This window comes from Cryptotermes secundus, unplaced genomic scaffold (genome assembly GCF_002891405.2).
Source record: "Cryptotermes secundus unplaced genomic scaffold, Csec_1.0 scaffold1894, whole genome shotgun sequence".
Taxonomy (NCBI): domain Eukaryota; kingdom Metazoa; phylum Arthropoda; class Insecta; order Blattodea; family Kalotermitidae; genus Cryptotermes; species Cryptotermes secundus.
In genome coordinates, this window is record NW_019718027.1 from 899,254 (window position 1) to 915,136 (window position 15,883).

Genomic DNA, 15,883 nt, shown 5'->3' on the forward strand with positions numbered 1-15,883 from the left:
AATCTACTGGGTGATAATACAGATACCATAAAGAGAAACACAAAAACTTTTAATTGATGCAAGTAAGGAGGTTGGTCTAGAAGTACACACAGTGAAAACTAAGTATATGTTGCTATCTCATCACCAAAATGTAGATCAAAATCACGACATAAAGATAGGTAACAGATGTTTTAAAAATTTGGCACAGTTCAGATATTTGGGAACAACGAAAACACACCAAAACCTGACTGAGGAGGAAATTAAAGAGTAAATTGAACTCTGGTAATGCTTATCATCATTCAGTCCAGAACCTTTCGTCTTCTTGTCTGCTGTCCAGAAACATAAAAATTGCAATATACAAAACTATAATTTTGCTTATGGTTCTGCTGACACAGCTGTACAAAAATGTGTATCTTGTCTTCGAATCTGAGGTCCTACAAGATCCACTAATAAAGAAAAACTTTCAATGCGCATTCTGTAAAATGATTTGAACAGTTCTGTATTCTGATTAAGTTCTTTTGAAACAATATGAACACCTGAGTTTAAATTGTCGCGAAAGAAGGGATGCACCCAATGTTTTCTTTAACAGTAGACATTACTAGGCCTTTAACCCTAATCTGAAGTCACTTTGACAGTGGGTGGTGCTGTACAGGGCAGCCACAGTATTCTGTATGCAAACTACCAATAGGATCAGCAGGTTTTTGGTGTGGTTCAACATCAAAACTGTACATGAAAAGATCTTCATACTTTGGAACTACTGAAAGATGACCTTGGCTTTCACTTTATCCTGTGTGAATGCAGCAAAGTGCATGTCAGACAAGCCACACCATTAAGACAAGGTGAAGCATGGAACACATAACTAGCAGTGAGTTGAGCCAGCAGCAGCAAGGCACAGTACTGAATGGACTTAACAGACACCATGGCACTGGAAAGAAAAACAAATTAAATTAAATTATTAGTTAAGGGGACCATTGAAATCTTGTTTTATCCAGATTAACTTTAACAGATATATGGGTCTTCCTCTAAGGTGTTCATGGTACCTAGCCATGAACATAATAGAACACATGAGAGCAGTCTAAGGACGTTATAAGGAAGGACCAATGACAAGGAACATGGATTGTTATAACTGACTGCCAGTTATGCTGCACAGTCTGAGATGAGACAAGACACCACTGAGACATACAACTTTGGCTGCTGTTCTTTCTGTAGCATACAGTGGGCTGGTTGACAGATAACACTGCATAAATACAGCATGTGAGTAGGACACTCACCACATCAACCTCTGATGTTGGAGACAGGGACAGTCTCTGAAACACTGAACACCGAATCTACATTGGACACAACTGACTGCCTAAGAAGACTTCACTGAATACAAATATGAATGTTTGAGTTCTCAGTATGTATTTAAATGCAGTATATCATGCAGTTTTTCATATGTAACATGTTTACATGAATTGAAGATAATGAACAATCATCTGGCGCACTCCCTCCTGATCTCTTTTCCCCCAAAATAATATTCTTTCTATGGTTTGATGTAATAGGAAATATAATTTTTTCAAGATTCTTACATTTAAAGAAACAGAAACATACTTGATGAACAAATATTGGTGTTCATTTAATAAACGTGCGTTGAATATGTACATGTTAGTGTAGTGACATAGGAAGTTTAGAATTATGTGTGAAGTGTATATTAATAATATTTTGGGATTTCTGGATTATGATGGCCTCGGGCTGTGTAGTCTTTGGAATTCATTGGGTGTTTTTGTTAGCTTAAAGTTTGGTAATTTCTACACAATAAAAATGTAAAATGAGATGAACTATACACTAAAATAAATTCCATACTTAATGGTTACACTCAACCAAAATGATAATATGATGTGTATTGAGACATGACACATTTGTGCTCTCTAGAGAGTTTCCTGGGAAGAGAGATGATTATAGTCAAATTTTTGGTTTACATAGCGGGAGTACATCTTCTAGGATGTAAGGTCATGTAGTCCAGGGGAAGTTCATGAATTTTCCTCCAGAACAATAATGAACTTACTGGACTACACAACATTACATCCCACGAGATAGATAATCAGTGTTACAAATGTAAATTTATTAAAAACAAAAATATCAGGATAAATATGCATGGGATAACATTATTGATACTTTGTATGATTGTGGAGGAACTAAGTCTAAGACATGAATATAATTTAATAACATCTCTTACGGTAACTAATAAACATAAAATTTACATCTGTGGAATGTAACTGTCCAGTTGTTATAGTACAGTGAATGTTGGTAAGATTATGTGTGTATAGTATATTGACCTCAAAAGAAAACATATGTTTTATAAACTGAGAGACTGATGTCAGAAAATTCTGCTTGTTTACTTATTTTGTGACTTTTCAATACTGAAGGAATTTTTCTTCTTCTTCATATAGAGCAGGGAATGGAAAAATAGAAATTGGAAGAATGGACAAGTGTGAAAAAACGAAACGTTGCAAATGCATATTTTATATTTATGTGGACTTTGTTAACCAAATAATTTATTCAGGTATTATACATGACATGCTCTGTTACCACCTGAAAACCCCTCATGTAATGATATGGGACTGCGTCAGGACACTGGATCTAGCATGTGGAAGTCTGTCAATTCAATTTATTTCAAATTCAAAAATAGATCCAGATACAGGCTGGGAAATAACCATTGGATATAGAATGAGTCACAGATCAAAAACAAACATTCGATTCCCACAGGAACAAGTCAAGGCATTCATAATATAAAACAAAATAAAAAAAAGAACAAATCAGCCATATATACAACAAAACTCCCCCGGTATAAAACTCTCAAAGGTTTCAGGCGTCAGTACAAGCTCTGTTTTCATTTTCATTACTCATCTATTATTTCCATAAAATCCAACACTTTAGGATGTGGAAAAGTCATATTAGATATATAAGTAGCACAAAGAACTAAGTCAAGACATAAGAATAGAACCAGAATACAATTAATCTTACCGACTAGTATATACAAAAAATTCATCCACAGTATAAAATGGGTGACAACTCAAGAATTCTTTTAATTTTAATTTAAACCGCTTAATATCTTTATATAATTGCTTCAAATTTAGTGGGAGACAATTGGACAGTTTGATGCCCATATAATATGAGCCTTTTTGATATAATGATAAACGAGTTGAGGGTTGATATAGATTTAGGTTGAGTACCTGTCTAGTGTCTCTATTATGTATATCAGATACAAGATAATATTGGTCCATGTTATCGACCACAAAAGATAGTAGTGAATAAATATACAAAGATGACAGAGTAAGAATTTTTAGAGTAGTGAATATCGTTTTACATGAGTTTCTATTACCAGCACCAGTTATTAGTCTCACCGCCCTCTTTTGCAAATGAAAGACATTGCTGGCATACGAAGAGTTACCCCCAAAAATAATGTCATATAGAATAATAGAGTGAAAATAGGCATAATAAACCATCAGCAAAGTTTCCTGATTCACAAATGGTTTTATGACTTGGATTGCATAGCATAGTTTCGGGATAAGTGAGTCAATATGAATTTTCCAAGTTCGAGTATTTGCAATATTAACCCCTAAGAACTTTAAACTGGTTGAGTTGGATATTTCCATGTTATCATATACTATCTTCATCTCATGTTCATGCATATTTTTTGTATTAAACTTGACAAATTCAGTTTTGGAAAAGTTTAAGAACAATAAATTAGCATTAAACCATAATTTTAATTTATTGAGAACTTCAGTCACACTGTGCAGGAAATTTAGAGGATCTGGATTGGATATATCACACTAGGATCATCGGCAAAGTGGATAGGATAGGAAATCCTATTTAATACTAGAGGCAAATCATTAATATAGATCAAGAATAACGGGACCCAAAATGGATCCCTGCAAGACACCATGGGATATTAAGCCCCAATTTGAATAGGTATTTAGGTTACTATCATTACCTTGTAATTTAATTCTCTGAAACCTTCCTTTAAGATAAGATGCTACCCATTTATGCATTGGACCCGTAATACCATAGAATTCCAACTTAGATAATAAAATCTTGTGATTGACACAATCAGAGGCCTTTTTCAAATCACAAAATATTCCACCCACATTAAGGCCAGTTAAGGTCAGGTCAAGTAATTTATTAATGGCCTTTTCAGTGGAAAATTTCATACGCCAAACTGTTCATTGGCTAAAACACTGTTGATAGTCAAATGATGACAAAGTCTTACAAACACCACTCTCTCAAATATCTTCAAAAAGGAAGTCAATAAGGATATAGGCCTATAATTATTGATAAGATTTTTATATATAGGTTTTATCTCGGAGAATTTTAGCCTATCAAGAAATATACCGGTAGCTAACGATCTATTTATTATGTATGTTGAGGATGAGGTAATAAAATGTTTACAACTTTTTAATACTTTGATAGGGATCTCATCATACCCAGTAGAATTGGTCATTTTCAATTTGTCTATAATTTTTTCAATTTCATTTGTTGTAACATAACTATAATTGATCGGAGGGAAAGTGGTTGTAAATATATCAGTTAAATATTCATTAGCTTTATTACATATGTCAAATATATCACAATTTTTTAGTGTACTTTTGGTAATGGTCTCCGCTATTGATAAAAAATATTTATTGAAGGATTTGGCAATCATTTTAGTATTGATATATGATCTAACAGGAGCACTCAAGTTTGGTATAACTTCATGATAGGGTTTCCTCCCGGTCAATGATTTAACAATATTCCAAGTGGTTTTAGTTCTGTTATTGGAGTTTATAATTAGTTTATCATAATATGAACGTTTGGCTTCCATAATATTTCTAGATAGATCTTTACAGAACAGCTTATAGTAACTTTGTATATGAGGGTTATTACTCTCCTTACTCCTTTTATGCTACATATAGTTTTTATACTAGATGATATACATACTTTAGTATTACTATGGGGTCTAGTGAGACATTTGGGAAAACTATTACAAAAGAGTCTTACGAAAATGTTTAAGAACGCGTTGAACACAGCGTTCACTTCATTATTACCAAATACTTCATTCCAAAGTTCATTACTAAGATTATAATTAAAATTTAACAAGGAATATTTGTCAATTTTTCTTATCATTCGTAAACATTTAACATGAGGGGGCATAGTAATATCATGGATCAATATTAATTGCGCATCATGATCAGACAAGGGGCAGGCGGTAGCGTAGTGGTTAAGGCACTATGCTACAAGTCGGAAGGTCACGGGTTCAAAAACTGATGAGGTCATTGGCAGCACTATGGCCCTGGGGTTCACTCAGCCTCTAACAGAAATGAGTACCAGGAATTAAATAAATAATTTTCCTGGGGAGTAGAGCGCGGCCGGCGCGTATGGCTGACAACCTTACCGCCATCTCTGAGCCGATTGTCTACATAGTGTGGGAACCTTAATGTCTCACAACCCTATGGGCCTTCATGGCATGTTACAGGGATAGCTTTACTTTTACTCTACTTCATGATCAGACATACCATTATACATAGGTGTTGATAATATGTAAGAAGGGAGGTGGGCAGAGTTATGTAAATCAGAGAGATGGGAAAGTGAAAACATAGTACAAGATGATATAAAATATTCTGTACACATGACAAAGTCATAAGAAGTTATGAAACTGAAAAATTAAAATTTTCTGTTACTGGACAAGCTGATAGGAAGGGTGTGAGATGTGGGATATGGGGAAATGATTAGTTTATCCCCTTGTACTTGTGGAGATATTCATTGTTGAGAATCAGTTATTTTGCTTGTTTGTTTTCCATGGTTGTTCATATTCAAATATCGTATATGTACTACATACGAGTATGTATGTAATATCGTATACGATATTACATACTACAAGCAATATTATAATCCATTTAATGTGAGACATATTTTCCATACTGTTAGCTTACCAGAAATGAAAACTTGTGCCTAGTTCAGTATCATACAGATTCTAGAGACCTTCCTTGACAGTGGGTGATACCAGTTCCTCCTGAGATTCCACACTGGCTTCAAATGTATCACTGGAGTGAGTTGTAACACTTTCACTGGTTGTGGATGGTGACATGATTCCTTCCACAATTTCTGCCTGCTTTTGTGACTGGACTTGTAAAGGTTGTGCTTTTTGCTGCATAACTGAAGAAGATCGTTGTGGAGTGCTACCTGCGTGTAGTATCTGCTTGTTTGAGGAACCTCTGTCCTTTGGTGATGCAGCAAAGAATTTCTTGCGTTTCTTTTTAAGTGCTACTAAAGCAGAAGAGCCCATGGTGGTTGCAGGTTTGCTTGCAGCTGTCAGTACAGGGGCAGTGGAAGATACGATTTCATGCTGCAGGTGAGGAAGATCTTCACGAGTGGGGATAACATCAAAATTTTTCATCATACGGCGCTCTCTTTGCCTCGTCTTACGGCCTCCTAGACCTGCATGAAAACAACACAAATAATTACATCAATTACTACCAGAAGGGGTGCTGCCAGCTAAAGTGCTGCAGTTTTAATGAGGAAGATCTAGCAATGATTTCTAAGAACTGAAAGCCTTAATTTAATAGGTTCCCGTAGTTTCTTAACTTCTCAAACTTGAGCTGAGTTGTGGGCAGGTCAATCATCCATTATAATGAATTAAAAATGCATTTAACACTCCTTTATATTTTATAGATCCTACGGTTTATTCTTGGCATAGGAGGCGTGTTACTGTAAGAATTTGGTGGTTCTCAATCCATCCAAGTAAACTGGTATAACCTGTAGTTTCTGGTGGAAGACCATTTTAGAATTTTGTTATCTGCCTTCCTGCACAATATCAGCTTTATTAACGTGTATTAAAAAATTGATTCTAGCATTTTTTTTGGAAAGAAAATATACCTCAAGACTTCAGAGTATGTCATATGTAAGTAACTTAAACCACAAATTGATATTTCATACCTGCATTACAGTATGCATTTACAGTGTAGCCAGACTGCTGTAAGATGTCAATCAGTTCACATCGGAAGGCCGAAATGTCCTGTTTTAATTCATTTATGTCATCTTCGCTGACGGCATTGTGCTCTGCACTTTGTTGGGACATCATGATGTAACGTCCAACCAAGCGATGCATCACTTTCTAGCGAATTAGAAACAGTACTGACAATTCTGTTATTAATATTACCCATACTCTGTTGAGAATTCAATAAGAGAATGTAACAGTTTCCACATATTACCTTCCCATTCATCAACTCTTATGTATTTTAGCTCTTGACAGGCATTGTGAAATCAGTTTCATTAAATATGCATAAAGCTGAATATCAGAATGACAAGAGAAATAAAGTAATATACAAAAATTAATGTACCTAATAAAAGTAAAACTCTCCTTATGCCCAAGCACTCCACCTTGAAGGTGTAGAGGGGTGGAAGCTAAAACTTAAATGGGAACTTCTGCACAAGTTGGAAGTGAGTGGTCAGTTTACAGTCATAAAATGCATATGGCTGACATGCTTCTGCAGTGACATGTTCAGAAGAAACCTAAAAACAATTCTTAGGAGTAAATTTAATGATTAAATTGCTGGAACTAGTTCTCACTTTCATTAACTAACAATGCAGATATTTGGAACCATTACCTTAAAGCTCAACCAAGGCAATATAAATCCCATATACTTTTAGAAGTTCAGTTATATTAGCCTGTCAGAACTTTATCTTTTGTTGATATCAGCCATCATTTATTGTCCATTTCTTGTTTATGCCATGTGCAGTAAATACCCTGTTCATTGCAAATTGCCATACACCTGTGTAACATACTACTACTCTGTAAGATTTGAGGCTTTCACGGCGGTGACTATGAAGAAAGCAGTCTTCTGGGATTTGGCACCGTGTATATGTGGTGTTAACCGACGTTTCGGAGGAACGTATCGCCTCCATCTTCAGGGTAGAAGAAAAAATATAAGAAATCTGCAAAGCGAAAAGACCATGAGAACTGGTAAAAGCAGACTGTCTTGCTTTGCAGATTTCTTATATTTTTTCTTCTACCCTGAAGATGGAGGCGATACGTTCCTCCGAAACGTCGGTTAACACCACATATACACGGTGCCAAATCCCAGAAGACTGCTTTCTTCATAGTCACCNTTAAACATTAAAATGAGAAACTTTATGAGATAATGGGTTAATACTGTGTAAATTAAATATGTGAAACTGATAAATGATATGTGGGAATTCCAATGTACACACAAACTATTAATTTCGAGGAGTGCGAGTGTCTTAGGTTCAACAAATTTCAGAGGCATCTTTCTCATAAAATGAGGATTATTCTTTACAAAATCCTTTAATATTGTGAGGTACTTAACCCTTCTACTGCATATTATTTTCTCACCATTTTCCCAAAATAATGCAGTTTCAAGGCAAAACTATGAAGTGCAACAAAATGGAATTTCTCAATCCAGTGAATGAAGTCCAGCAATGCATGAAAAGAAGAAGATTATTTCTTATGGATCAAAGTTGAGTGTTGCACTGTATGATAATGGATGTTTGACTTCAGGGCGAGAGCAGGTTTAATGACAGAATTAGTGAATGTAAAAGAATAACCCAGGTCTTCGACAAGTTGGTTTTATACTTGGTTTCTGGGTTATGCATGGAGAGAAGTATGGCAAGAAGAAGAAAGACAGTGGCTGTAGCTGCATTGTGGGAGGTAAAGAGGGTGATGTATTGTAATTAAGGCCCTATTATAATCCATAGAAACCCCATAGTCTGTCACACTTAGTGAACTTGACCAAATCCACAGTACATTCTGCTGAGAATGGTCAGGTACAGAAATGTGGACAGTGCATTTCCACATTTTACAAGCTGTACATCCTAAAAGAGAGGACATTTATGTTGTAGATAGCATGTTTATTGTTTTATGTGGTGACCGAATTTGGGAGAATGCTGTAAAATATACGTTATAATGAAATATGCTCACCTCATAATTGGACTCTTGTTCTTTCAACAATTCCTGGAAATAAAAAGAGTGTGTAAAGTAAGAATAAATGCTCAGCTGTTGGCATGTTAAAGACACGAGGTCATATCAGATAAAAAGTAAAACAAAATGAGTTTTATACCAGTTTTATGAAACACAGTATATTATGACATAAAACATAAATAGGCTCAAGTAAATAATGGATATTTTCATACTGTGAGATTCTTTAAATATGAAATTGTGTAAGAATATGACTGAAAATTATGAAATATAAGCATTGCAGGTAAACTACTGTTTCTTGTTTGAAGTTAATAGCATCTGCTTGTTGACAGTAGATCAGTACATGACTTAGAACAGGATGCCACCCTGATTTTTCTCAGTTAATCATCCTACTGTTCTTTCATTTTTTGAAATTATACTGCCATTGCTGCATCTACACCTCAAATACTTTACACCAGTCTTGCAATTGTTCTTAAAGTTAAAACGCCATCAGAAATTGTCAGTGATGCAAGAGATTGGATAAAGAGACATATGAAAAAGTACAGGATATGACCTATTTAAGTCAATGGATAGATTTACTAATGTCTTGATACTGTTATATGAATCAGTAGGTATTTTAGTGTAGAATTAGAATCCAGGAACAATGTAATATTTCACAACAAATAGTAATTTTGTTAAACAAGCAGATGATACAGATTATTTTAAAATTATATAGCCATGTTACAGAACTGTATGAACTCGTACACATGTTTGTGTTAATATTTTCAACATTTATATATTCTTGGATTATTCATGCTCATATTTCATTTACCATCCAAGATGATCATGAACAGATCTATTGAAACATGTAGTGAAAACAGGAACCATTTAATACTGACTTCTGGGATATAAGCCATACAGTCTGTTGAAAGTCAACCGATATTTCAGAGGAACATATCACATCCATCATCAGGGTCAAAGAATAAGATGAGCAAGAAACCAGCATGAAAACAAGTGGCAAGCACAGCCCAGAAGACTACACGGCATTATATTTATTGTTGTTTATGGTATGCTGCAGTTATCTGATTTTAAATAAGAAGAAAATGGAAGGTGGTAATATTTGTTGTCATAATCATAATTCAGCATCATAAAAATAAGAAGACAGTCATTATTAGTATAATTACTATATAATACTTGTATAACTTCCAAATAGTAAAAATATTTTTTTAATGTATAAACTATTACTGCAATTTAAATCTGTGCTATGATAAAACAAAATAAAATTATTTTTTAAGTTAAAATTCTTTCTAATATTATCTTGTCACATTCTCTAACCATTCTCTCTCTGAGTTACTTACCTCCCTAAGTTCCTCAGGCTCACTTGTAACAACTGGTGTACTGTCACAAGAACAGCACTCGGAAAAGAAACGTGACTTATAACAGGGGCAGCACTTGAAGAACTTGCCTAGACGCACTAGGAACTTTGATGTTGGCAAAACATTGAATGGTGGAGGGAGGGTGCATTTGTCATCAAAGTAACTGATCCACAGTTTGCTGCGGGCAAATTTCCATTCTACGTCTTCTCTGCCCTGTTAGCAAAGACAGTTTTGTATAATTTCTGTTCCCTTATTTCCTAAATACTCACATATAAATTTCTTCAAAATAAATGTAAGAAGTGTCTCTACAGGTCAGGAGACTGCTGGTGTTATGAATTATAAGTCTTCAGAATTCCTACTATAGTAATGGAACTGACATAGCAGAGTGTGAAGTAACTGACTACAGGATGTATGGACAAAGTTCAATTCCTAGTAGGGACAAGGATATTATCTCTTCACCACCACATCCAAAGCCACCATTTAGTACAGAGGTCTAGGAATCTGGGGAGACTTAACCTCTGCATTCCCAATATACTTTCATGGCATGCTCTGGATATAAGAGAACAATTCTAACTTCTTGTTACCATTTTATTTGATTCTAAACTATTACATTATTAACAGAGTGACGTCCATTTTCTCTTTAGTACAATATTCCCTTAATTCTAATAGCACACTCCAGCTATTCTAGTTCCTCACAAAACTCACTGCCAAACACCATGCATCTGGAAGTGTTAGTGAACATGCCTGATGCATATGTCACGTATTAGGGGTTGGGGTGACTAATAACAATGGGTTCTGGATTCGATGAATAGAATTGGATTCAATTATAACAGCTCACACATTGAACTCCTTCTGAATGAATTATGACTCCTGTGTGACAAATGTTCTATGAAGAATCTCTCATTGCCTTGAATGCACAAATGAACTCCCTTTTATAACTGACACGTTGCCCAAATATAAGTCACCATGCTGAACAGTTATTGTCCTCTGTTATTGTGTTTGTTGTCATGGGAATGTTGTGTTTAGCAACTATCTACCTGGCAACAACTCATTTGTTCCCATTCATCATAGCAGGAATGTGATTTCCAAGCTGCTGCTCAGCAATGGACGTCTGTTCTGGCTTCACCATTCCAGCTTTCAGCTGTCATTTCACAATATTAATATATATGTACAACTTCGTATTTGTAAATAGTTGCATGTAATTATTCATGCTATCATCTCATCTTAACATATTCTACTGCAGTGCAGGTATCAACAATGATTTCAACATTCTTTTTTTTCCTTATCATCACCCTGTGGGTGATATTTTCCCGCTTACTGTGAATCCTAACCGTGTTCATTCTTTCAGAATAACTTTTAATTTTTTAGTACTATCATATGAAATCTGTGCTGGTGCATAAGACTGACAACTTTACCGCCATCTATGAGCTGATTCTTGAGAGAAAATTTGGAAGCCTCAATGTCTCACAACCCTATGGGCCTTCATGGCTTGTTACGGGGATAGTTTTACCTTTTTACTATTTTCCTGAGGGTTAGAACTGTTTTTACACTGTAGTAAAGGAAACATATATTTGTATGCAGAATATACAAGCTTCTGATACTCACGGAAATTAGTTGGTAGGAATTGTTCAGCATAGCAATGAGAAGGTTGAGAAGCACCACATTGGTAATAACAGTGTATGTGCCTAGGATTGTCTTAGCTGAGAACTTGGTGAAGCTCTCGATGTTAGACAGATTGAACTGGTTCATGTCTATTACTCCAAAAACTGTCCAGAACAATGTCTGCATAGCCTCAAACAAGCTTTAATCGAAAAAGAAAGAAATTAATACTTGTTAAGAATTCCATTTCTCGTGACTCACTACTACACAAATGCAGATTCATATATGTATTTAAAATACTACACATATAAACACACACACACACACACACACTCTCTCTCTTTCTCTGTGAAGAAGAGCACCATATGTCCATCATTTTCCTAAAAAAACATGAAAGTTCTATTAAAATATGAAACATAAAATGTATTGCTCATGGCTGAATATCATCCCAGGAAGGTTTCCCGAGAAGGGTTAAACTGCCAGCTAAACTATATGAATTCTCACAACCTGATTCCCTGAAATATGTTCCTACATGTATCTTAGTCTCACATATATGCTCTTTTATTGAGACTTTTTAACCAAAGTATTATATATATATTGTTTCCTTTATTAGTGCTACAAGTTCCTTCTGTTTGAAAGAAGCTATGCAAGAGAGCAAATTTATATTTGCTTAGATAGCCAGGCAGCTTTGCAAGTTCTTAAAGCAACAATGATAACATAGAAGCTGTTGAACTCCTTTGGGTTTTTGGCCACAATGGGGTTCAGGGTAATGAGGATGCTGATACCTTGGCTAAGAAAGGATCTACCAATCCATTTTTTGGTTCCAAACCGGTGATTCCAGTCTCACCATGTATTGTAGCTCTTCATGGAAAGGTCCCCAGAAAAAGTCTAAAGACCTACTGCCCTCAATGCAGATCGGCAACAAGAATGTTAACTGGCCACTGTATCTGAGACAGCATCTAAATATTATGGGCTTCTCTGATAATGCCATATGCAGGAAATGTGGAGGAGGAATTCCTCTACTAAAAATCTGAGGGTTACAGCATGCCATTATTAATTGAACTATGGTAGATCACTTCCTTACTTTGCAAATCTCATTCGAATTTCACAGTCATCACCAGAGGCTGATGCTGTACTATTAAGTTGACAGATTGATTCACTTTTGGAAGCTGTCCATGTGTCATTCTTATTCCAGTGTGTTGTTGTTAAGCATAAGACAGATGATGAAGATGAATTTAACCTGTTGCCTGTTTGACTCATAGCAGTTGTGTTCATCTCACAGCATTTCTTTCTTTCAGTAGCAGCATAATACCAAAGAAGTTGATTCAGCCCTGGCAACAGATTAACAGATACTACATAAAAGATGATCAATCATTTAGAACATATCATAAATTGAGGTATCTTGTACATATGAATTTAGGTGGCACTGCAAAGAAGCCTCAGTAAATAAGCAAGGAAGGCTGCAGCATAATTAGGGATTTCCAGATGATTGGTGCAGTGAATACTGAAAAGTGATTTGAATTTGTATCCATACAAAATGATAGTGTTGCTTAAACTTACAGTTCAAAACAAACATCAAAGACTGGCATTTTCTGAATGCGCTCAGAATAATGAGGTACTGTTCAACAATGTTTGATTTTCCAATGAGGCAAACTTCCATTTAGATGGTGTGGTTAATAAATAAAATGTGCTATTTTTGTCATCAGAGAATCCACATGTGATTCATGAAAAGGTGCATCATGCATTGAGTTTTAGTGTGTGGGTTACCATCTCAAGTCATGGACTGCTAGGGCCAATCTTCTTTTAAGAGACAGTGAACAGGGAGCACTATTCATGCATGTTGTGCAATACTTCTGTGCCTCATGTTCTTGCTACATGTTTGCCATTACAAACTCAGTGGTTCATGTAGGATGGAGCCAGGCCACCCACAGCAAATGTTGCTTTGGACTCTCTGCATAACACTTTCGACTAGCGTGTCATCTCAAACCGATTTCCTGATCATTCTGCATGTGGACAGAACTGGCACCTGAGTAGTCCTATTTTAAACCCCATGTGACTACTTTCTTTGGGGATTCCTTAAAAGAAAAAGTTAAAAAAAAATACGCAAACAATAATGGGATTCAGGCATGCAACGAGATAACTGATGATATATGCCATTGAGTAATCAACAACATCACAGTTCATGTTGAATTTTTGAGACATAATGGTGGTCATATTGAACACTTGATGCACAGAGGATAAATCTCCATGCAATGATCTTTCTTATTATATGTTAGGTTCTAGTACTGTAATTGAAATAAAGGGTTCATTAATAGATTAAATACCGGATAATTTCATGTGCCATCTTGTAACTTCATTTCATGTTATTTATATTATATTTTGCGGTTACTTCCTTCCACACATTCAATATTATTACATGGGATTGACACTGTGTTAATATTTCTTTTTATGATAATGGTTTAAACTGTATACAATGTCAAATATAAACTCGTGCCCCATAAAACAGTAACAGAAAAATCAGCAGATTATTATGGTCCTATTGAAGGAGAGTATTCAATAACTGGATTACCATTCAAAATAAAGACAAAACTTACTACTACACCAAAATCTTTGTGTTCAATAAAACTTCAATTATGAAAATATATGTCATTTGAATGCACTAAATTGGAAGAAGTCTTTATACCAACTCCTTTATAAGATTCCTCATAATTCATTTATTATAATTCGTAAGTATGCAGCTATTCCTTACTCATCTTTATAGCACATCCAGCTGTATTTAGCATATGCAAAGCGGCCTCCGTAGTCTAGAGGTAACGTTCCCACCTCATGACCCGTGGTACGCAGGTTCAAACCCGGTGGAGGTCGTAGAATTTTTAAGGGCGGAAAAATTCAGGGAACAAGTCCTCCGGGAGGGACTTTAAGCCGTGTGTCCCGTGTCGTAGCTTTACAGCACGTAAAAGAACCTCATATCTCCAAAGGAGGTCACTGAGCCAAATTCAAGGACGTTTCCCGCCCAACAGTAGTCTCTAATGCCTCTGCTAGATGGGGGAAGCATTATAGATACCGCCAAACTAGTGCAGGCCGAACTCGCTCGCTCGGTCGGGACTGATGGTACACCAATATCGGTAGGGTATAGAGACTGGTAGAATATCATAGAGGGAAGCACAATGGACCAATACTGGTCTAAGTGCATGGGGAAACCCACCCTCTCCAATAACTAACTAACTAGTATATGCAATGCTGTAAACATATAAAGAACCATGAGCTACAACCCAGGAGCATAGAAAATCCAAGAAAAGTGGCATTGATTTAAATATTATAGCAATTATGTGAACATTTTGTATATTTTCCTTTTCCTACATAGTAAGTTAGTTCCGTTCATGTTCTTCAAATGAAGGCATTCTATTTGAACATGTCAGTTGGTCTCTAGTGCATCCAAGTATGGTCTGTTTAACCTTTCTGGAATGTGACAACATCAGCAAGGAGGTAGAATTTACTTCTGATGTGGGGGTACCCATAGTGTGAATTCTGTTACCCTCAATGACAAGGTAATCAGACATCTTTTTCTAAAATTTTTGAAAAAGTTATATATAATAGACTTCAACATCATCTCGACATAAATAAAATCCTGGCGCATGAACAACATGGATTTCGTACTAAATTGTCCACGGATACAGCCACTCATGACTTAATAAATACTATTCTATCAGCATTAAATAACAAACTAGTTGTAGGAGGTTTGTTTTGCGATTTGACTAAGGCTTTCGATTGTGTAAATCATGAAATACTACTTGCAAAACTGGAGTTTTATGGTATCAATGGTTTAGCAGGAAAGTTGCTCAAAGACTATTTGACTGATAGGCAGCAAAGAACAATATTGAATAATAACACTGAAAGTGGTGTTTCTAAATGGCAAAAGGTTAAACAGGGTGTCCCTCAGGGTTCTATCCTGGGGCCATTGCTCTTTTTAGTATATATTAATGATTTACCATATATAATA

At 35.6% G+C, this 15,883-nt stretch overlaps 1 protein-coding gene across 1 annotated transcript in view; it reads right to left on the reverse strand.

Moving 5' to 3' along the window:
• Positions 1 to 304: 304 nt before the first annotated feature.
• Positions 305 to 15,883, reverse strand: part of LOC111862256 (transient receptor potential-gamma protein) — a 34,222-nt gene continuing 18,643 nt past the window's right edge. The window contains exons 13-19 of the mRNA XM_023847533.2: positions 12,968 to 13,214; positions 11,890 to 12,085; positions 10,267 to 10,497; positions 8,933 to 8,965; positions 6,931 to 7,108; positions 5,928 to 6,432; positions 305 to 904 (exon numbers count right to left, since the gene is read on the reverse strand). Coding sequence (XP_023703301.1) covers positions 5,969 to 6,432; positions 6,931 to 7,108; positions 8,933 to 8,965; positions 10,267 to 10,497; positions 11,890 to 12,085; positions 12,968 to 13,214 — 1,349 coding nt within the window. The 3' untranslated portion in view covers positions 305 to 904; positions 5,928 to 5,968. The remainder of the gene's footprint in view (positions 905 to 5,927; positions 6,433 to 6,930; positions 7,109 to 8,932; positions 8,966 to 10,266; positions 10,498 to 11,889; positions 12,086 to 12,967; positions 13,215 to 15,883) is intronic.